General features: G+C 38.5%; 1 protein-coding gene across 1 annotated transcript in view; it reads right to left on the bottom strand.

Annotated features, from left to right (window-relative positions):
• Nucleotides 1-15,968, bottom strand: part of GIN1 (gypsy retrotransposon integrase 1) — a 47,213-nt gene extending 31,245 nt beyond the window's left edge. The window contains exons 1-6 of the mRNA XM_006872313.1: nt 15,905-15,968; nt 10,822-10,967; nt 7,713-7,906; nt 4,665-4,970; nt 540-731; nt 273-449 (exon numbers count right to left, since the gene is read on the bottom strand). Of these exons, the coding sequence (XP_006872375.1) occupies nt 273-449; nt 540-731; nt 4,665-4,970; nt 7,713-7,906; nt 10,822-10,960 (1,008 nt within the window). The 5' untranslated portion in view covers nt 10,961-10,967; nt 15,905-15,968. The remainder of the gene's footprint in view (nt 1-272; nt 450-539; nt 732-4,664; nt 4,971-7,712; nt 7,907-10,821; nt 10,968-15,904) is intronic.
• Between the last annotated feature and the right edge of the window lie 8,443 nt (nt 15,969-24,411).

Here is a 24,411-nt window from a genome sequence, read left to right as displayed (position 1 = left end):
GTAACTGAGGTGGAAACAGGTTAAGTAATTTGCCTAAGTCAAACTAATGGAAAGCACCAAGATTAGGGATTTTAATCCATCTCTGCTTGAGTTTTCATATTATTTTGACTCTTGGACTAGCACAGCTAACAGACATAATGTTTAATCAAGATAAGCAGATTTTATAAAAAAATTATCTTAAGAGTATATATATGATGTACATATGTACCCTGAAACTTCAAAAACAAATGATCACTTTACTGATTATAGTTTTTTCTATTAAATAGAATCACCTGGCTTGATGAAGTTGTCTTATTTGCCATTATTTTATCAGCTTCTTTAATTGCATCTAGAATTTTAGCAAACATACTTGCATTATCATCATCCACTTCATGAAGGCTATCTGAAGTCTCAGGCATATTAGGATTTCGATTAAACATTTGAAAATATGGTGTATTTTTAGTAGGGTCCTATTTTAAGGAAGACAAACAGTAAATATTTATCTAGCCAAGAAATAATCACTCATAACTCAGAAGTATAAATTATAAAAAAGTACATACCAAGTGAGTTATATTGAAGGCAAATGAAATAGCTGATAGATGATCATCCCAGTTGTTTGGGTGGTCAGCACAGTGTTTGGATAAAAACGTTTTGATTGTGCTAGGTGTACTTTCAGTGAGGTCAACAGTTTGAGAGGCATGAGAAATTACAATTTGCTTTGTACCAAACAATTCATACAGTTCTAAGTTGATCTAAAAAATACGTTAAAAAAAAGTTGACTTTAAAAATTGGTACTCTTTCACAGAGGTTTTTTTTTTTTTTTTAAAGAGCTTGAAAAGAATTTGAATCTTGCCTTTCTCATTGACCTTTTTCTAACCTCTTTTGAGGACTAAATAAATTAATGTTTGCAAAGCACATAAAACAGTTTTTGGCAGGTAGTAAGTACTTTATAAGTCTTAACTTGTATTACTATTGTTGTTAATGATTCATGTTCAGGGCCTAAAAGGAACCAAAACGTTTAGAAAACTTCTAACAATAAACCGGATAAATGTAAAATAAACTTATTTTCCTACTTTCCCTCTTCTAAATGTTTAATGCAATAAACCACTGGCAGATATACTATTTTAAAAAACATTATAGTTCTTGTTGCTTAATTGGAATCAGACAAATAGTATCACAGTAAAGAAAAGTGAAACTAATGAATGAGACCATAACAAAACTGTATTTCTCAAGCTCGCTTGCAGGTGGGGGCAATCATATAACACAGTTCTGGTAAAAAATGATGTAGAAGTTTGGGGCTCTTAAAAATCATTGAGTAGACTCATCTGGTGCCTCCCTCCCTCAATCTCCTGCACATTGCCCATCCATTCTTTCTGACTAAAATGCAGAAAAGGCACTGCTGGTTCACACTGTGAACAAAGGATTTTGGGTGACATCCCAAAGAAGGTGGAACAGAAAGCTAGCAACATGGGTTCCTAATGACAGAGCTACCCTCCTAGGTTTGGACCACCCAGCCTTCTTTTGCATGAGTACAAAATAAACACTTGAGTTTATATACTCTGAAAAGGAGGAAAGTTCTCAGTTACTTGAAGTTTAATATAATGAAAAGTACTAATTCAGGCTGCCTCATTTTAATTAGTTAAAAAAACAAAACAATCCCAGAGAGAGCTTTAATCCAAAATCCTGAATGATAATTTTAAATTGTTGACCTTTGGGTGAGGGTTCACCTTTTTTCAAAAAGTTGCCAAGGAATGATGCAGTGAATGCATTTGTAAAATATCGCTGTTTTCAAGAGTCATTTTGCAGCTGGTGAGTTTGAACGGCCGACTTTGTGATTCAGTGCTTATCCTACAAAGCAACACTGAGAAACTGTCTTGATAGTGCTCTCCTTTGTTAATTATGTTTCTGATATTAACTAAATTTCTTAATTTGCTTAACTCTTTTATAATAAAGACATTAGCCCTTTTCCTCATGAATTTGTTTTAAATATTTTTCTTGGCCTTTTTTGTTTTGATGATTTTATATTTAAGTTTCTAATTTTTATGTGGCTAAAATTGATTATGTCTTTCCTTAAAAAAATGTTACCACTCTTAATAAACTTAGAATGTTACATACATCTGTAGATTTTAAAAAGCAATTTTATACATTTTTACTAATATTATGTTTCAATTACTACAAGTAGTTTATTAAGTATTTTAGACCTGAAAATAATGTTGGTATGTGATCTTACAAAACATAGTATATCTAATTGTTACCTATGTTAACTGATTAATTAAATAATCCTTTCCTACTCCACTCCATAAGGATCTCTGGTAGCGTAGTGGTTACGAATCGGGCTGCGAACCTTAAGGTCAGCGGTTCGAAACTACCAGCCGCTCCGCGGGAGAAAGATGAGGCTTTCTACTCCCGTAAAGATTTACACCCTCGGAAACCCTATACAGGGTCGCTATGGGTCGGAACCGACTCAATGGCACTTAACAACAACAACAACATAAAAATTACTACTCTGAGGTTGTTCACAGTTCACAGCATTAGATTGTTACATTCCTTTCAATGGTGTAATTTCTTTGTAGAACTGGTATTTTGGCAGACACTGTGATTAAAAAAAAAAAAAAGGGGGAAGACCCCCAACGAGATTGACTGGCCAGGTGGCAGCATCGATGGACTCAGAGCGGCAACAGTAGTGAGGTTGGCCCAGGATTGGGCAGTGTTTCGTTCTGTTCTGCATAGGGTCACTATGAGTTGGTACCGACTCGATGGCAACTAACAACAACTATGTAAAAATCAGTATGGTGCCATTATTCAATCTTATCCAAAGTCTGAGAAGTTGAGCAGTGTTCAACAGATAAACACATCCCATTAATAACTATGGCTGTTTTTTTTAATGGTTACTAAGAGGTTAGGACATAAGAGTTTATTAAGTTGTTAGGAATTAAGTTTGTTATTCTTTGAAAGGCATATTTACGAGATTGGCCTTTGGCTGGTGTCTAGGGAACTTAGATTTCAGGAGGGTTACCAAAACCAACATTCCCTAGCAGATAAGGGTGGTTCACTGTGCCTAAACTATTTGTATAAACAATGTAGTTTATGCTGATGTTTGCTTTCCTGTTCAAGTGTGGAATTTTGATACATGTTATGCAGGGAGTACCTATGTGAATAGCCTTTAAGAAAAACCCTCAGCACTGAATCGCACATGAACGTACCTGGTGGACAATATTTGGCACATATTGTCAAAAGTCATTGCTACTGGAATCAAGCACATCCTGTGTGACTCTAGGATATGACAGTTAAGAAACCAGAAGCTTGCATCTGGTTTCCCTACACATTTCCCTATTCACCTTTTTTCTTTGCTGATTTTGTTTTGTACACTTTTGCTATAATAAATTTTAGCCATGAGAAGGACTACACGTTGAATAGTCCTAGTGAATCACTGAAATTAGGGGTGATATTTGGGACTCCCAACATAGGACCTAACTACTTAGTAAGCTTTCAGTATTTTTTTTAAATTGAACACTCAAGAGTTTTGAGAACAAAGGGAGGCTGGCTATCTTTGATTATAATCAGCACTCCATCAACTGTAACAAAAATTAAACAGCAGTAAGTCTAGTAGTCCTTACATTTCTTTTTTAGAATTTGTATATATATTATATCAATTACCTGCTGTTCTTTTAGGGTAATCTGGGAAAAGACCAGGGCAAAGAAAAAAATTCCTGTCTTTAATATCAAATTAAAAATAATAATATAAAATTAATTTCAATTTGAGACAAATCAATATCTTTCAATATTGAGTATTCACATTTGTTAACAAAATGTCTCCATTCAGTCAAGTCCCTGTTTACATATCAATCATAGAATATTTAAACTAGAAGGAAACAAAAAGTATAGGTCTGTTCTCTTCATTTTAATTTGAGAATACCTGAAGACAAATTTACAATTATTTAGTGGCACAAAACATACTAAAATCCTGGTTTCCTAATTTCTAGTCCAACCACCTTTGAGGTATGTAGCATGATAACTCTACATTTATAACAATTTAACTGTACTTCTTGTTGTTATGTGCCGTCAAGTCAGTACTGACTCATAGTGACTGCAATACAACAAAACAAAACATGCCTGGTCTTATGTCTTCCTCACAATCATTGTTATGTTTGAACCAACTGTTGTAGTCATTGTGCCAATCCATTTCATTGAGGGTTCTCCCCTTTATTGCTGACCTCTACTTTACCAAGCATAATGTCTTCTCCCCAGGAACTGGGGAAGTTCTTAAAAACATGTTCCAAGTTAAGTGAGACAAAGTCTCATTTACTTGTTTGTAAAGAGCATTCTGGCTGTAGTTCTTTCAAGACAGATTTGTTTGTTCTTCTGCAAGTCCATGATACATTCAATATTCTTCCTCAACATCACAACTCAAATGTATCAATTCTTCTTCAGTGTTTCTTATTCACTATCCAGCTTTCACATGCTAATGAGGTGATGAAAAATACCTCGTTTTGGGTCAGGAACAGCTTACTTCTCAAAGTGATACCTTTTGCTTTTTAACACTTTAAACAAGTGTTTTGCAATAGCTTTGCCCAAGGTCACATGACTACATTTATTACAACTATGCTTATTAAGCACCCTGTAATGCATAGGACACCCAGAAATGGCCATTGAAAGATTAGTAAGACCTAAGTAATTTGCCTTACCTGATGAATAAATTCATCTCTTTGGTCCATTATTATTTTCTGAGGAGGTCCATATAAGAAGAAGATATTGATAATAGCTTTAGAAATTTCAGATGCTGAAACATCATGTAGAGGCAAAATCACAACCCATTTTGTGAACAAATCTGTCATGATTATAGCATATAAATGACTTCTGTTGCTTGTATGAAAAGGTCCCATCAGATCAACAGTAACTATACTCCATGGATTTTCCACCTTAATAAGGTGCTTTTTAGGTGCTAGAATAACGGCATTTTTTGCAAGTTGGCAATGCTGACAAGCATATACCTACAAAATAGGCAAATAATAAAAATATAGAAATGTTAATATATTCAACATAATAAAAGCAATTTCATAAATCGGAATTTTAGATTGGTTAACGGGTACTCTGTTTTGACAGAGAAGCTTTGAAATTGAGAATATGTCACTATGATAAGCTGTCTATTCAGAATAAGTTTTTGCGTTGTTGTTACTACTATTATATAACCTTCTTAAAGGCTTTATTACGTAGAACATAATTCTGGCTCAGATTCAATAAATATTTATTAAGTAAATCTTAAAGTAAGTTTGAATCAGTGTGTGAAAATACAATAATGATTATCTGTATGTTTTCTGAGTTATCACTTTAAGAAGTTAATTCACTAATCTATTCGTAGCATAGTGGCTTCGAATTGGGCTGCTAACCTCAAAGGCGGCAGTTCGAAACTACCAGCTGTTCCGCAGGAGAAAGATGAGGCTTTCTGCTCCCGTAAAGATTTACAGCCTCAGAAAACCCTGTGTAGGGTCACTATGAGTCGGAACTGACTCCACGGTACTTAACAACAACAACATTTGAACAATATTTATTAAAGTACAATTTTATGCACACATATTTATTCATGCCAGAAACTGTTGTGGGTCCTGAGAAAAGACAGTGAACAAAAACAAAGTTATCCTGGATGATCAGCTGATCAACTTATTGCTGGTTCTACTGCTCAATATTATTTCTGGAACCTTTGGAAAACACTCTCAAACCAACTTCTCTGTAAAAATTAAAAAACACTATATTACAGTCACAGTAGCTTTTGATCGAAAGTTTATTTTCCAATTTATTCTCTGGTTTTCAACACAAGCAACTTCTAATTATTTAAAAAAATCATATCCATTGTCAAATGATAAATCTCTTGCAAAAATTCCACTGAACATTTGTAAAAGAATGTGTAGCAGGTTCTAAAGACAAAACCATATAAAGAGGTCTTTGGGATACCTGCACAGACTCAAACTTATAATTTATAAATGATACTTAGTCAAATGTTGGTTTAATCCTTTATGGCTGAAATGCCAGTCTTTGTGATGCACTAGTGCTGTTGTTGTTCAGTGCCATTGAGTTGGTTCGGACCCACAGCAACCCTGTATTGTGTTTCCAAATTAGGGCTGGTGGGTTTGAACTGCTGACCATGCAGTTAGCGGTCCAGTGCTTATCCTGCCGTGCCACACCAGAACTGATGTACTATTAGCAATTATTAAAGGGATTTTACCATTTGGCAAATACAGTAGGGATCAGTTGACTTACCAGTAAAACTCGAGATAAATTTATTATTAGAGGTTGAAGTCCAAATAGGTTGTAATCTAAAATAAAAAACCAAACCTACTGTCACTGAGGCAATTCTGACTCACAGCAACCATCGAGTACAGGGTAGAACTACCATATATGGTTCTTAAGGCTGTAAATCTTTACAGAAGCAGACTGTCATATTTTTCTCTTGCAGAATACCTGGTGGGATCAAACCACTGACCTTTCAGTTAGCAGCCAAGTGCTGTAGCCACTGTGTGACCAGGACTCTTAAAATAGTTTTAAAAGGCAGACTAATTTCCTTATCATTATAATTAGATTTTGTATTATTTGATTTTGGATTTCAGTCATATTCGACATTTTCTGCCTCAAGATAGAACTGGCACAAAAGATGAGCTCACATCTCGGCACTGACTTGAAATGCGATCAAAGATGCAATGATTTTGTCAAACACACTTGATGCTATTATTGTGTGTCCTTGAGTTGGTTCTGACTCATAGTGACCCTTATGGGGTTTCCAAGGCTGTAAATCTTTACAGGAGCAGAAAGACTCATCTTTTCCTCATTGAGCAGCTGGTGGATTAAATTCTGTCTACATGCAAAATTCAACAATGTAAATCTGGTCATAAATGATTTCCTATCTAAATCTGGTATTTTAAAAGGTTTAAATAAATCTATTCTAGTTCAAGTTATACTTTAGTGATAGTAATGAAAAATTATGAAGTGAAATGAAACTCTAAATATTTTTGTAAAAAAAAAACTAGCCATACAAAAAGTACTTAATGGAAGTTGACACCTTGAACAAATCTAGCAAAATAGATTTTCAGATAGCTGTTACAAAGATGGAGTCCTGGTATGACACTATAGGATAAGCACTGGACTGGTAACCACAGGGTTGGTGGGTCAAATACAGCAGATGGTCCTTGGAAACCATATACAGAATCAGAACAAACTTGATAGCACTTAACAACAACAACAACAAATTATAAAGACAGAGCTCTGGTGTGGCACTGTAGGATAAGCACTGGGCTGATAACTGCAAGGTGACAATTCAAACCTACTAGTGCAGCCAGAGTGCTCCTTGGAGACCAGGATGGCCAAACTTCATCTCTCATACTTCAGACATATTGTCAGGAGGGACCAGTCTCTGGAAAACGATATCATCTTTGGTAAGGTGGAGGGTCAGAGAAAAAGAGGAAGACCCCCCGCAGGGAGATGGACTGGCAAAGTGGCAGCATCAATAGGCTCAAGTGTGGCAACAATAGTGAGGTTGGCCCAGGAACGGACAGTGTTTTGTTCTGCTGTGCACAGGGTCACTATGAGTTGGTACCGACCAGATGGCACCTAACAACAACAACAACAGCTGCTTCCAGAAACTCTCATCAGGGTTGCTATGAATCAGAACTGACTTGACAGCACACAGCAACAACAACATTACACAGATATTATTCAAAATATTCTAAATACGCAAGCCATACCCACTGTTTGACATCATTGGTCACAGAAGTCCAATAATAGCTGGATTCCACTAAAGTGAGGGTTCTGGATATGCCATGATGGGTCCCAGTGTCATTTTCATGGCATTCTCTCAGGACTTTCTTTTTTTCCTCTTCTGAAACGATTACCAAACGATTTTGTTGTCTGTCTTTTCCAACATAAAATAGCTTTTTCTCTGAAATAAATGGTACCAAAAAGAATCAGACTTTAAACACTGGACTACTAACCACAAGGCTGGCAGTTCAAACCCACTAGCCACTGCCTGTTATGAGTCAGAGCCAATTTGACAGCTCTCAACAACAACAACATAGTTCTAAGGTTGTTGTTGAATGCTATCACGTTGGTTTCAACTTGTAGTGACCCTGTATACAGTTGCTGAGGCTGTAAATCTTTACAGGAGCAGAAAGACTCATCATTTTCTCTCAGAGCCACTGGTAGCTTCAAACTACTGACCTTGCTGTTAGTAGCCCAACTCGTAATCCACTACGCTGCCAGAGTTCCTTTTATCTCCCCACTAAAACAAAATATTTATTTGTAATGGTGCTATTATTCAATCTGAAAAGTCCTTAGCTGTTACAAGTACTAGATCTCTAGAAGGATCACTAGTGGCTATAATTTTACAAATTATAAATATAAAGGAGTGCTGGGCTGTTCATCAAAGCAAATAATAATCATGAGAGTATATTACCTTTGTGTAACATTCAAATAGGAAAACACTTACAGGTTACCTTCTAAAACTGGCACAAATTAGCAAATACATTATGTACAGGGAAACAGCAATTAAGAAATCTAAAGACATACTGAATTAGACAAATCTGCTGCAAAGATCTCTCTATAAAGTGTTAGCGAGCACCTTTAACACTAAGGTGCACCTGACCTAAGCTATGGTATTTTCAATCACCTCAACTACATGCAAAAGCTGGATAATAAATAAGGAAGACTGGAGAAGAATCAATACATCTGAATGGTGTGGTAGAAGAATATTAAAAGTACCATGGACTACGAGAAGAACAAACAAATCTGTCTTGAAGGAAGTACAGCCAGAAAGCTCCTTAGAAGTGAGGTTGGTGAGAGTTTATCTCACATATTTCGGACATGTAATCAGTAGGGTACAGTCTGTGGAAGAGAATGTCATGCTTGGCAAAGCCAAGAATCAGTGAAAAGAGGGAAGACTTCCAATGAGATGCATAGACGTAACAGCAGCAACAATGGGTTTCAACCTGGCTCAGGACCAGGTCGTATTTTGTTTTGCTGTACATAGGGTCACTATGAATCGGAACCAACTTGATGGCACCTAACAACAACAACAAGCAAAATCCTAACACAAAATTTCCCCCCAATATCATTACAGCTAAATTTTTAAGCAACAACCTCTTTCAGGTTCCTTCTGGATTTGAGCTGGAGATGCAGAAAGAAGAGAGGGAAAGTGGGAGAGCCTTAATCCTCAAAAAATTTCTTTTTCCTTTCTTGGGAGGACACCTCAGAAGAAACCATAGAATGGAAACAGGCATAGCTATAGAAAACAGTACCTATGGCAAGTATTGACTCCCATCTTTTAGATAACTATGGTATCAGTTCAAAAATAAAAGTCAAGCTTGTTAATCTTAACACATTACAGCACTATATGAAAATTACAACTAACTACATCTTATTTGCTTTCACTGATGAAAATTGATGTGTGATGTGCTCAAAGTCATTCCGCCCCCCCCCAGTTTTTTCTCTTTATATACTCAGCAGAGCAAGATCACAGAATTTGCCTTGACCCATGGAGGCTTTCAAATATGAAACAAAGTTTTAATTTGCTGAATGAGCTCTCATAGTTGGCAATGGTAACTACAATGGTTGCTAAACTGCTCAATGTCATCCCCCTTCAACTGTTTTCCAGGGCACATGCCATACCTGCCACAGCTTAGATTTGCCCCTGAAAAAAAGTACCACCACCCTTCAATGTAGATAGGCAGCAATTCAAACTTCAGAACACACCACTAAGCTATTAGTGTGCCTAAGCATATACTTAGTGGAACACACCTTCCTTCTACTTTCTTATATTGCTCATTAGTAGATCCCCAAGGCCTAGAATGTGATAATCACATAGTTGCTGTTGTTGTTAAGTGCCGTGGAGTTGATTCCGACTCATAGTGACCTTGATTAGGATTTCTGAAGAAAATTCAGCTGTGGGTTTGAATGGCTGACCTCGGGGTTAGTAGTCTAGTGCTAATACTACAGCACCACACCAGGCCTCAGTAAATATGTGTTGCATAAATGGGTAAAGACTGAAGGACTCCTTACCCTAACCTAAGGGAGAAGGGGTTTATTCTTTGGCAGAAGAGAGTTACTGGAACAAGTGTACACAGGAAAAACATTATCATCTTATAATTGTCTTGACATTGCTTTGGAGAAAACCTCATCCTGAACCTATAGGGAAGACTCCCAATAATATTACCAACATTCATATAGTTAGTTATCTGTGATCGTCCCTGCAGCATATCTAAAGCCAAACGGTTTTCCTCCTTTGTAGTAAGGGACAAAAAGGGCAAAACATTGTCATAACCTTTTATAATCTGTATTCTAGCACTTTTACAATGTTCCACTCAGGGGAACTTTGGGTCAAAAACAAATGTAATCTTAACGATATTTAATGATAGTGGGAAGTCAGGCCATAGAAACAAATATAGTAATTCCTTCTGTTTTTACCTTAATAAACAAATTCATTAACTTTTCCAACAATTTCACATTAAGCATCAATCCAGTTTCTCATTAATAGTGGCACTGGTGCTTGAAAGTGTACCATTAGAGTAAGAATCACCTCAGTTAGCAAAAGCAGGGGAAGTTAATTTACCTTAGTGCTCTATTTTCTTTCATGGTACCATATTTTGTTTGTGATTTGAACTGTCCTTTTCATGTCTACTGGCCTTCAGTCATCTTAGGTATATTTTTATTTTCCTTTTTACTGAGTAACATCATCTTTTTACTATTACTTGTTAAGCAACAATCAATCCAATAATCCAAATTCTCAGGATTTCACAAAGCACGTATGTGGAAAAGCAATTAAATGAATTCTATAGTCACGGTTTTGCACATTAATTTTACCTTTGAAGACAAATTTTTTGGCTGCTCTTCTTATGCCACTTCTCTCACTTGGTAGTGTAGTTGGATGATATTCACCAGTTCGTTTATAATATGCTATCTGCTTCAGATGAAGGTCACCATTTTTTCCACTACGGACCATCGTTAACCTAGGGAAAGGTATTTAAAAATAGAGTTTGCATTAGCTAATTCAGTTGTTATTTTAGTTCAGGCTTCTGCTTTCATATGACATTAACTTTCCCAGAATATTATCTGAGGGGGTTAATTGTAGTACAGAAAAGGAATAGAGTGATGCATAAGAACTAAAATATTCAAATGCTATTTTTGAGACACATCATGACAAATTATCTTGTCTTTTTCCATGTGAAAAGAAACGGTGAACTTTCCATATACTGGGGGAGAAAAACAGGAAATGAACAAGCACACTTAGAAAAATCTTGCCTAAAGTCTCCGGTTGCCATCAATTGCAATGTTACATACAACTGTCCTGTTATGTGACACTTGATAATAGGTTATAAGGGAAGAAAAGATCATTTTATATTACTACTAACATGGACTCCTGGTGTGACACAGTAGGATCAGCACTGGACTTTGAACCACAAGGTTGGCAGTTCAAACCCACCAGCTGCTTCTCAGAAACCTTATTCAGAGTCGCTATGAGACTTAATGGCACTTAACAACAACTAAACATATTCTTGGTCGCTGCAAAACGCAAAACAAAAATCCCAACAACTCTTCAAATAATATATGAGAAATATATACTTTGGTAATTTGTTCAAATGACAAGTAACAGGAGAAGATAATTAGTTAGGACAAATTTCATACACCTTTCTGAACTAACTACCTGCGAGCTTTTTTTTTTCCTTAAAAAAGGAATGCTTTCTGGTCATTTGAATACTTTGGGTAATAAAGCATGATCTGGCTGCAGATTTTTATTCTACAAAGTAAATCCCACAACAATGCGGAAGACAGGTTGGGGTGGAGAGGTGGGAGGGTTGTTCCAGATTAGCTACAGGACTAATTGCATAATTAAGAGAAGAAATGATAAAATCTGAGTTAAAACAGTATTATTGGAAATGGATTTGGACAAATGGAAAAAGATTCCAGAATTGAAGATGTTGTATTCGGCTCACGAATGAATTAGTAGATAGATAGCTGAAGTTAAGGCACTGGAAGAATGATCACATGGAAAGTGTACAGACTAAGAAGAATAGTGGTCATAGCCTTATCCTTCAACAGTCACATTAATGTAGAATCCTTTCTAATTGTATCTCCTTTCCCCGCTCAGGTCACTGTGCACACACCTTCCTTGGTACACCCACAATAACATGTACTGACTTGTATCATAAAGTCTGCAACACTTTGTTGCACTTACTCGTTCACACATCACTCTTCCAAATACACTGTAAATTCTTCAAGGGTATGGGAATATAGAACTAGAACAACAACAACAAAAGAATCCAGAGGTTCTGAATTTTAAGAAGTAATGATTTCTTCATTGGTGGTGGTGGTGGTGTGACGTGGAGTCAGTTCCAACTCATCACCACACAGTGTTTCCGAGGTTGTAAATCTTTACTGGAGCAGAAAGCCTCATCTTTCTCCCTTGGAACGGCTGGTAGTTTAGAACTGCTGACCTTGAGGTTAGTAGTCTGACTTGTAAGGTTACATAGTAAAGGAAATAAAATTTCTAAAAGGTGGTTTTGACGGTAGAAACCAGACTGCAATACAAGCTGGCATGAAAGGGCATTGAGAAAATGGGATTTAATAAACTTAAGCTTACTTTGAAGACAAGGAGCTACAAGACAGGTGCTGGAGAGAGCTATGGGATCACTGACTGATTGAACAAATATTATCGAGCACCTGCTATGTGTCAAAGAACTCTTTCTTCCCTGAAAATTTTTATCTACAAAGATTTCCTTATAAAGAGTTTGAGATCTCCTTCTCAGTAACTGTGGTTAATGTTTAGTAGTAATGTTTATTGATAATGTTTTACTACTAACAGCAAAGTCCAGATGACTCAAGTTATACACTTTATGTTGTTGCTGTTAAGTGTCACCAAGTAGGTTCCGACTCACAGCGACCCTGTACAGGGTTTCTGAGGAGGCTGGTGAGTTTGAACCACCAATCTTGCAGTTCAAACGACTTTGCAGTCCAGCGCATTAACCCACAGTGCCACACCAGGACTTCTATATACTTTATAATGAGTATATATAATCTTGTGTGGTTCACAAACTGCTGGCCATGGCAGGAGAGAGAAAAATGAAGATAGAAAGAAACAGAGAAATAGAAAATTCATCAGAATGAAAAATCAGTTCACAAAAAGCAGTCATTTAAGTAGGTAGTGACACTTGCTGCAAGTATTTGCTATTCATGCACATATAAAGAGCTTAAGAAAACCCAGCAATAGTTTTCCTTCTCAATGTATATGGGAATTTTCAAAAAGTTCATTGAAAAAGTCCACCATCCTTTTTCTATAAAGTTTTTGAAGCCCCCTCGTATTTACAAGTTGACCCCTAAGACAAAGCTATGTATTTGTTGTTGTTGTCAGGTGCCATCAAGTCGGAACCGACTCATAGCGACCCCATGCACAACAGAATGAAACAATGTCCGATCCTGGGCCAACCTCACTACCGCTGCCACACTTGATTCCATCAATGATGCCACCTGGCTGATCCATCTCGTTGGGGGTCTTCCTCTTTTTCTCTGACCCTCCATCTTACCCAGCATGACATCCTTCTCCAGTGACTGTTTCCTCCGGACAATATGTCCAAAGTATGAGAGACGAAGCTTAGCCACCCTGGCCTCCAAGGAGCATTCTGGCTTCACTTCTTCCAAAACGTATCTATTGGTTCTTTTGGCAGCCCATGGCACTTTCAGTATTCTCCTCCAACACCACAACTCAAAGGCATCAATTCATCTACGATCTTCTTATTCGCTGTCCAGCTTTCCCATCCATATGTGGTTATTGAAAACACCATGGCCTGGGTCAGGCGCACCTTAGTCCTCAAGCTGACATCTCTGCTCTTCAATACTTTAAAATGTTGATAGCTGATCCAAGAAGAATGAAGTCCTTGACAACTTCAATCATTTCTCCATTGATAAGAATGTTGTTTATTGGTCCAGTGGTAAGGATTTTTGTTTTCTTGACATTGAGATGTAATCCATATCGAAGACTGTGCTCTTTGATCTTCATAAATAAATGTTTCAAGTCCTCTTCACTTTTCAGCAAGGAGCTCTGGTAGCATAGTGGTTACGAATCGGGCTGAGAACCTTAAGGTCAGCGGTTTGAAACTACCAGCCGCTCCGCGGGAGACCGATGAGGCTTTCTACTCCCGTAAAGATTTACACTTTTGGAAACCCTGTACAGGGTCGCTATGGGTTGGAACCGACTCAACTGCACTTAACAACAACATGTATTTGAGTATTAGTTAAAAAGGGGAGCTCTGGTAACGTAGTGGTTATGAATCAGGCTGCGAACCGCAAGATCAGCAGTTTGAAACTACCAGCTGTTCCGAAGGAGAAACAGGAGGTTTTCTGCTCCCGTATAGATTTACAGCCTCGGAAACCCTGTACAGGATCGCTATGAGTCGAAACCGACTCCACGGCACATAGCGACAACAACATACTCAAAGGTAGAATCCTGGTGTGGTGATGTAGGATCAGCACTGGACTGTTAACCACAAAGTTGATGGTTCAAAACCACCAGCCACTCCTTGGAAATTCTATATAGACTCAGTGGTACTTCACAAAAACAACATACTCAAAAGTTGGAGATGCTCATATATTCAAGAATTTTTGTTAAAGTAATTTTTTGTGTATTAAAACATACCAAGAGTAAGAAAAGGTAGCTAATTATAGCTTCTAGTTTTGGAAGGGGATTATCAGTCATATTTGATTGAGTTTTTTACACGATGTCCCTTGCACTTCATATAAAACCAACAGATACCAGCATAAACACTATTGTCTAATTCCTCTGATAAGTCTGTGTGTGCAATGAAAGAAGCTTAGTATCATTTTGATTAAAATTATGTTTAACCAAAAGCAACAACAGTCAGGGTTACCAATTTAAGCCTCAAAAAATAAAGTACGCATGTTTCAACTTATTTCTTAAACTTGTAATCTTTCAGCAAACACGTTAATTTAGAATCAAATGTCGACTTCTAAGTTTTTCTATATTAATATCTGAAAAATAAAAGTGAATACTTTTCTGTAATGTTGTCAAAGGCTGGAAAATAAATACCAGATACATTTGCTTCATTTCAGCATACAATATTATTTAATACAAATGCCTTGTCTCCCATTAGGCATATGCATAAAGCCACAAGAGATAAGTGAATTTCCATTTTGCAAAATTACTTTTCTACTTTGGCCTCATTTAAGAATAACCCAGATTGCTAAGAAAGATAATACTTTCCCCTTAAAACTAAGCGATGATACCCTTCAAATTTGCAATTACGACAAAAAGGGTACTCTCCCAGATCAATTGACATTTATGAGATGGCAGCTACATTAGAAAGTAAGGGGGGAATTCTTCAAGTGCCACCTTCAATCTTTTAATTTATCCACTGTTCGGAGTCTGGGACGCTACTTTAAATGCGAAGGAACATTTCCTGAGCGTTTTGGCAGTTGGCTAACTGGTTCTTGAGGGCAAAGTCCGACTGCTCTTCTAGTTGTTAGGTGCCGTGGAGTCGGTTCGGACTCATAGTGACCCTGTACAGGGTTTCCGAGGCTATAAGTCTTTACGGGAGTAGAAAGCCTCACCTTTCTCCCTTGGAAGGGCTGGTAGTTTCGAACTGCTGATCTTGCAGTTCGCAGCCCGATTCGTAGCCACTACGCTACCAGAATTCCCAAGCACTAAGTAAAACTCGTTTTCACAAGTAACACTGCAGGCTTCACAACAGTTCGCTAGGGACGTTTCAACGCCAAAGGCCCTCCCACTCCAAGGGCGCCTGCGCAATCTCCACAGAGCGCATTAAATCCTTTTATTTAGGTCGGCCGAAGCGAATGGTTTTGATATTATCGTCAAGTCACGCCTCACATAAAAAATCACTAGGTAATGACAGCGCACATCAGAACGACCACTCACCAAGGTGGTCCTTAACGCAAACGACAGGATTTAAGCCTCTTCTCGCGACTTATCTGGTGCCGCCGGAAGCGGAACTACCCGGATTGTTAAGAGAAGAGTGCCTCTGAAGACCGCGGAGCATTGTCGTGAAAGGTTAGGGCGGACCGTTTGGCTCTAACCGGAAGTTGTTCTGCCCGGATAGGTTTCTGACTGATACCCGAGGCTGGCGGGGAGGAGGCGTGGTTGAGCTTCGTGCAGTGAAGCAGTTCCTTGTGGCTATTTAGTTGCTACTGAAGGTAGAAGACGCGTGCTTTCATTAGCAGTCTCTTGATGTAGCCTTTGGCCTCCCACCTGCCCCCGGAACCGAGACCCGAATGGGCTCGAGCATCTTCAGTAGCCCGAATGACGACCGCAGTCGTGGCAGGTGAGGGTACCGAGACCGAAGAAGAACAAGGGTTGCGGCTGCTGCTGGGCAGTTGCTTTTTATCTTGCTGCGCTCTGCAGATCCTGGACGCGCTCTTCTCTAAAGGACTAGTGCGGAAGTGAATGGAAGCATGGTCGGGGAGGAGTGATAGTACAGCCCTGAGGATCCCTTTTGCTTTCTGATTTCCATTTTTCCTTCCCCATTGTTTCCTCTTTTCATTTCGAGAGCTTGTGACGCCAGTTTTCATTTTTGCCTCCTCTTCCCCTAAGTGGGCAATCTGAAGTTTGGGGATTGCTGTGAGTAGGGATGAGTTTTTATTTTCTTAGTCTTTATCCTTTTTCTGTTCCCTTAGCCCATTCGCACTTTAAAAAACAAAAAGTCCCATATTCTGCAGCTTCCCATAGTACTAATAAAGGCTGCAGGTAAGTCACGGTGACACCTCCTCTGCTGAAAGATGTTGCATCCTTGCGCAAGGGGCTAGGACGGTAAGTGAGCATTGGATTTCACTCACTAAGGTTATTGACGACCTTTCAGGAGTAGGTAGGTGCTTTAGCGTGCTCGCAGGCTAAGCTGGTGGAAGTAGGAAGCATGGTTGACTTGAGCTCCTAGCATCCTTGCTTTCCACTGAGACACGATTTTGTTTTGCTACAGAAAATTCTTCAGTGAAATACCCAGTTGTTGTTTTAGGCAGATATGTCAAATATAATGGTTGTTTGTTGTTAGTGCCGCCGTGGAGTCAGTTTCGACCCATAGCGACCCTGTATAGAGTCTCTTTGCAGTTAGCAGTCCAGTGCTTATCCTACAGTACCACAGCTGCCATTAACTGAATCCTTGATGGTGCTGAGTGCTTTACAGAATTTGTCATTCAATCCTTTGAATTCCATGAGTTAGATAATACTAGTCTCACCATTTTACAGAGACAGAAATAGGTTTAGGTTAACTCACCCAAGTTAATGCTGCTGGTAAACTTCTGAGACTGTATTAAGAAACAAGATCTGACTCCAAAACCTATATCCTTAACAATTATACGACCATCATAGTTCCCCATTCCTTTAGTAATAGTTTCAGTTGCTGAAAGTATTCGTTCATTTAAAATGTGTGTGTGCCAATGTATGCGTTTGACAAATGACAGGCATGAGCTTCAGTATTGTGACACAGAATTAAGCAGTTCAGAATCCAAAATACTAACAAACTAAAGCAAGTGATTAAACTGATTTGTATAAATTTCAGTATTGTGTGGTTTAAATTTTAAATTCATGTGATTTTCATGGTGATTGTTGCAAAGGCATTATACTGAACAACTTGTCCAGTATTCACTGATTGCCCAATAAGTGCCATGTGCTGGTGTGGTGATGTAGGATAAACATTGGACCTCTAACTACCAGGTTGGCAGCTCATACCCACCAGCCGCTCCTCAGAAACCCTATACATTGGAACCTACTCAATGGCACTTAACAGCAGCAACAGCAGCAACCTAGTTAAGTATTGGGGATATATAGATGATGTGCTTGCTCTTTCAAAAAAATCCCATACAACTGAATATCGATAGTATTCTGGAAGTTAATTTTATTAGGTGTATACATAGTATTGTGAGTGTTTCTATTTTTAGGCAAACCATACTATTTAGAGATGACATGTTGATATCTACAAGTTTCAAGTGGTATAGAAGATCTATAGGTAAAGTAAATATGGCAAAATATTGGCAATTATTGTGTCAGTCCAGTGATGAATATGTGAGTGTGTAGTAAATTGTCTTTTAAATTTTTCTGAATATTTGAAAATTTTCATAATAAAAAATTGGGGAGAAAAAAATAACAGATGGAAACAATAATTGTAAAGATAGATTCAAAATGCTGTGGAGCACCATGGATGTGTATTTGGAGAATGGTAATGAAGAGATAGTTATCAGAAAAGGATTCGTTGTAGATTACAGTTGGCTATTGAAAGACAAATAGATACTTTCAAGTATGGTAGTGAATTACAGACAAAAGGAAAGGCAGGTTCGGCAAAAAGGTATTATGTAAATGTTTGAAGGAGAAAAATCAATATGAAGGTTGTGTGGAAATTGGAATGTACTTTTCTGTATAAATAATTTTGCCAGCCTGCAGAGGCCTGCTTAATGATCTATTATATAACTGTCCTAATAGTACCCTGAAACGGAGTCACCACTAATAACAATGTTTCCATTGAAAAACACTTTTAGAGTTTCAGTAAAGCTAGTTATGGATCTATGTTGGCACTGTGTCTCTCATTTCTTTAGATGCTCAGAGCAGGGATTTTCTAGTTCTTAACTCCTCAGGGAACCTATCCTAAGAACTACAGTGTTGGCTTGGAAAGATTTTAAGTTCCAATAAAACTAATTAATTCATCAATTGCCTTAGAGTCTGTTTTGACTCTTAGTGGCTCCATGTGTATCAGTGTAGAACTGTGCTCCCATGGCCAATTTTTCAGAAGTACATCTCCAGACCTTTCTTCCAAGGCACCTCTGGGTGAACTTGAACCTTTTGATTAATGACCAATCATGTTAACCATTTGTACCATTCAGGCATTCCTAAGTTCAGGTAAGAGGCACTGTATAAATAGTATGTGGGACTCATGTTGTTAAGTGCTGCTGAGTCAGTTCTGACTCATAGCCACTCTGTATAGGGTTTCTGAGGAGAAGCTGGTGAGTCTGAGCCTCCAACCTGGCGAGTCATACTGACTTTGGGGTTTGTATTGACCTTGAAGTCCAGTGCTTATCTTGCAGCATTATATCAGGACCTTTAGGTGGGACTGATAGATGAAAAAAAAAGATAAAAAGTATCATTTTAAGGTCTAGGTAGCTTTGCTGGAGGCCAGTAATGTGGGAAGAATGGAAAAAATGTGATGAGGTTTCCAGCAGCAGCAGTGGCAAAGGAGTTTGTGTGTCTTCAGTAGCTGAGCAGTTAGTAGGTATATGATGTCTTCAATGTCATCTCACAACTCATCTGTTCTTTTGTCATTAGTGGTCATTGCATTTCAAATATAATCTTGAGATGGTCTTTAAATTAAGGTGGAGTATACTCATGGTCGTATTCGAATTGGGCTGTGAACCTTAAGTCAGCAGTTTGAAACTACCAGCCACTCCGCGGGAGAAAGATGAGGCTTTCTACTCCCGTAAAGATTTACACCCTCGGAAACCCTGTACAGGGTCGCTATGGGTCGGAACCGACTCGACGGCACTTAACAACAACAATACTTGTTTTAATTTTCTTCAATTTCAGCTTAAACTTGCATATGAACAATTGATGATGGTCTGTTCTGCATTTGGGTCATTTGGCCTTTTTCTTACTGATGATATGGAACTTTTCCATTGTCTCTTTCCACAGATGTGGTCTATTTAATTAAGTAAGGTCCATGTAAATACTATTATTGGTGTTGTTAAATGCCATCGAGTCAATTCCGATTCATAGCGACCCTGTATAGGGTTTCCGAGGAACAGCTGGTGGGTTTCAATGGCTGACTTTGGGTTTCAGTTCCGTGCTGATCCTACAGCACCACACCAGGAGTACCGTGTGTTGTTGAAAAACGGTATTTGCTATGAAGTCATTTAATTTCTTGCCAAATTCTATTATGGGATCTCTTGTATTGTTTCTATCATGAAGGCCATATTTTCCAACTGATTTCTTTTTGTTCACAAGTTTCACATTCCAATCACCAGTAATTATCAAAGCATCTTGATGACATGTTTGTTCAGTTACAGTGGTGGTGGTGGTAGAGGTTGGTTTAAAAAAAAAAAAAAGTTCAATTTCTTCATCTTTGACATTAGTGATTGATGTTTAAATTTGAACAATAGTTTTATTAGTTGGTCTTCCTTGTAGGCAAATGGATTTTATCCTAGCACTGACAGTACTTTGAAATATTTCTTTTGGTTATGAATAGGATGTCATTTTTCTTAAATTTGTCTTTCCCAATGTGATAGCTAAGGTTTTGTGTCAAATTGATTGGGACAGGATTTACAGTGTCTTAGCAGTTAAAATGTAGTAGTCCCTTATGATGAAATCAAATATAATGTAATCCTTCCATGATGAGAGTGGCTATGAACACCCAGTCAATTGAAAGGAATTTTTCTCAGGGGTGTGGCCTCTTACAAGAGATAAAAGGAGAGAAAAGTGAGCAAAGAAGAGGGGCCTTCTTCCACCAAGAAAGAGGAGCTGAGAGTGAAGTGCGTCCTTTGGACTTGGGGTCCCTGTACAGTGAAGCGCCTGTTGTTATTGTTAGGTGCCATCGAGTCAGTACCAACTCATAGTGACCCTGTGCACAACAGAAGGAAAAACTGCCTGATCCGGGGCCAGCCTCACAGTTGTTGCCACACTTGAGCCCATTGATGCTGCCATTGTGCCAATGCATCTCGCTGGGGGTCTTCTTCTTTTTCGCTGACCCTCCACCTTACCAAACATGATCTCCTTCTTTAGCAACTGGTCCCTCCTGACAATATGTCTGAGTTATGAGAGATGAAATTTGGCCATCTTGGCCTTCATGGAGCACTCTGGTTGCTGCACTTCTTCCAACACAGATCTGTTAGTTCTTTTGGTATCCCATGGCACTTTCAGTATTCTCCTCCAACACCATAATTCAAAAGTATCAATTCTTCTACCGTCTTCCTTATTCACTGTCCAGCTTTTCATGCATATGAGGTTATTGAAAATACCATGGCTTAGGTCAGATGCATCTTAGTCTTCAAGCTGACATCTTTGCTCTTCAACACCCCAAAAAAGTCTTGTGCAGCAGATTTACCTAATGCGATATGTCTTTTGATTTCTTGACTACTGCTTCCATCAATGTTGATAGTTGATCCAAGAAGAATGAAGTCCTTGACAACTTCAATCTTTTCTCTTTTGATAAGAATGTTGTTTATTGGTCCAGTGGTGAGGATTTTTGTTTTCTTGACATTGAAATGAAATCCATACCGATGGCTGTGGTCTTTGATCTCCATCAGTAAATATTTTAAGTCCTCTTCACTTTCAGTAAGCAAAGTTGTATCTTATAACAGGTTGTTAATGAGTCTTCCTCCTGATGCCACGTTTTTCTTCTTATAATCCACCTTCTTGGATTATTTGCTCAGCATACAGGTTGAATTTTTTTCTTCAGTTCCCCCAGCTTCAGAAATGCTGACCGTGTTCTTCCTTTTTTTTCTAATTCCAAATCTTTGCATATTTTATTATAGTATTTGGCTTTATTTTCTCAAGCTGATCTTTTCTGTTCAACTCTTGGACCTCTTCAATTCTTCCATTTGCTTTAGCATCTCTACGTTGGAGAGCAAGTTTCAGAGTCTCTTTTGACATCCATTTTGACCTTTTCCTTCTTTCTTGTCTTCTTAATGACTTTTTGCTCTCTTCACGTATGATGTTCTTGATGTCATCCCACATCATGGTGAAAGAATACAACCCTGTTGCACACCTTTCTTAATTTTAAACCATTCAGTGTTCCCATGTTCTGTTTGAACAACTGGCTCTTGGTCCATGTACAGATTCCTCATGAACATAATTAAGTATTCCGGACTACTCATACTTCGCAATATTGTCCATAGCTTGTAATGATCCATACAATCGAAAGCCTTTGTGTGGTCAATAAAGCACAGGTAAACATCTTTATGATGTTCTTCTTTCAGCCAAGATCCATTAGACATCAGCAATGGTGTCCCTAATTCCACGGCCTCTTCTGAATCCAGCTTGAACCTCTGGAAGTTCTCTGTCAATGTGTGCTTGAAGCCGTTTCTGTATTACCTTTAGTAAAACTTTACTCGCATGGGATGTCCAAGATATTGTCCAATGGTTTTCACATTCTGTTGGGTCACCTCTCTTTGGAATGGGCTAGTGAAGCTCCTAGATCCCAGGAAAGATGCCATGGTACGGGAGATCTTCAAAGAGTGCTGGGCCTATAGATGCTTAAAGGAGACAAGGACCTTTCTCTAGAGTCAGCACTCTGAATTTGGACTTCTAGCCTTCTAAACTGTGAGAGAATAAATTTCTGTTTCTTAAAGTCATCCATTTATGTCATTTGGCAGCACTAGATAGTTAAGAAACCCAGTATAGTAAACCGTGTGATAATCTCTGATACACAATGGCTAGTACCAGTCCATTTCAGCTCACAGATGCTTAGGATAGCAATCTTTTTGTGTTCTGTGTCTTTTTTTTTAAAGTTTTTATTGTGAATTACATGGGTTTACATGGGAGAACATCAGTTTAACATTCATTCTGTCGTATTTCATTTCCTTGTAATGATCAAAATCCGCCCCCCCCCCATGCATCATCAAATAACCAAAGGGTACACCCCACAGGTCTGCCCCTCTGACCATCAGCACACAGCCCTTCTCCCTTCCTGAGTCCAGTGTCCCCAGCTGCTCCATCTGTCCATGTCATTGTCTCTGTCTCCATTCGTGGGTAGGATCACGCTCTCCACTCTTTTCACTTGATGGTAGGTACCAGGGACCTCCGATCCTGGGCTGCAAAATCAGTCACTCCCCTCCTTTTATCAAAAAGCATCTACCTCTGCATTTCCGACCCTCACAGTCAGTCCTGATAGAAATTATTCACTATTGTACCACAAGAGACTTACCCCAATTTCCTTTCACCAGCCTGGTTCCAACAGATTGGAAATCATTCAGTGGACGTTCTACCTTCCTCCGCATAGTCTGGAACTAGGTTCCCTCTTGAAAGCTTGTAAGCCAGTCACTTCTTGCCTTTATAGCCCCCTCCGCCCCCATTTCTGGTAATCATTGTCTGAGTTGTCCATCCCTGTCAACCCTGTGTAACGAGGGGGTGAGAGTGATCCTTGCTGTAAAGATTTATTCCCTTTTTTGAACTACTACATCCATACGTATAGGTAAAGTTCATCAAATTGTAGTGAGTTACTCTTTCCCCCCCACTTCCCTCTTCTTTCTGTGACATTTTTGATGACTTCCAATTTTCCTAGATTCATACTTCATAAGTCCCATATTCCGATTATTAACGGATGTTGCTAACTGTTTGTTTGGGTTTCCCCCCCTCGTTTTAAGTTATCTCACATCAGTATATGAAGGTTGAAGGTTCTGAAAGCTTTACTTCTTCCATGCCATTAAGATCAACTCTACTTTGAAAAGGCAGCTTTTCCCCAGTGGTATTTTGAGTGCCTTCAAACCTTAGTGCCTCATTTTCTATTACTATATTAGACTATGTTATGCTGCTGCTATTCATAAGGTTTTCACTGGCCAGTTTCTTAAAGAAGTAGGCAACCAGGTCCTTCTTCCGAGTCTGTTGTGGTCTGGAAGCTGCTGAAACATGTATTTCCTTGGGTAACCCTATCGTGTTGTTGTTAAGTGCCATTGAATCGACTGCAACACATAGCGACCCTTCTTAGGGTTTCTGCGGAGTGGCTGTTGAATTTGAACAATCAACTTTGCAATGCTTTTTCTTAAGGGGCATATGGTGTAACCAGACAGTCGAGTGAATCAACATTTCCTATATTAGTGTGATGTGGTGGTGGTGTGCCATGGAGTTGGTTCCTATTCATAGCAATCCTATATAGGATTTCCAAGGCTGTAAATCTCTAGGGGCAGAAAGCCTCATCTTTCTCCTGTGAAACAGCTGGTGCTTTCAAATTGCTGTCCTTAAGGTTAGCAGCCCAACTCATAACCACTATGCTACCAGAGCTCCTTGTGTCAGTGTGATAAAGACACAAAATTGACAATAAAAATATGTAATAATGGAATAAATGCTGCATTATAATCTAAAGAATGTTATTGATGTGAGCAGATGCTAGAGTCAGCATAGCAGCACATATATTGATGTGCATTTGTATGTGTGCATACACACAAGTGTTTGCATACATACACTTTGTGATGAATTTACTTAATATGTCTCTTCTAGTCTGGTCTTTGTAACGCCCGCCAAATAACTGGGGTGACCATGTAAGTAGGATGTATGGGACTCCAATGTGAGGATTGGTTGTGGCACTGTAGGATAAAACACTGGACCACAAGGTCAGTTTGAACAGCAAGGTCACAGTCAGCAGTTCAAACTCACCAGCCACTCCTCAGAAACCCTATTCAGCACTTAACAACAACAAAAAGGGGCCACTTCAGAAGCAGAAATGCCATCAGTAAAGT

This window comes from Chrysochloris asiatica, unplaced genomic scaffold (genome assembly GCF_000296735.1).
Source record: "Chrysochloris asiatica unplaced genomic scaffold, ChrAsi1.0 scaffold00193, whole genome shotgun sequence".
Taxonomy (NCBI): domain Eukaryota; kingdom Metazoa; phylum Chordata; class Mammalia; order Afrosoricida; family Chrysochloridae; genus Chrysochloris; species Chrysochloris asiatica.
The sequence above is the reverse complement of the archived record's forward strand: the minus strand, read 5'-3'. Positions and strand labels throughout refer to the sequence as shown.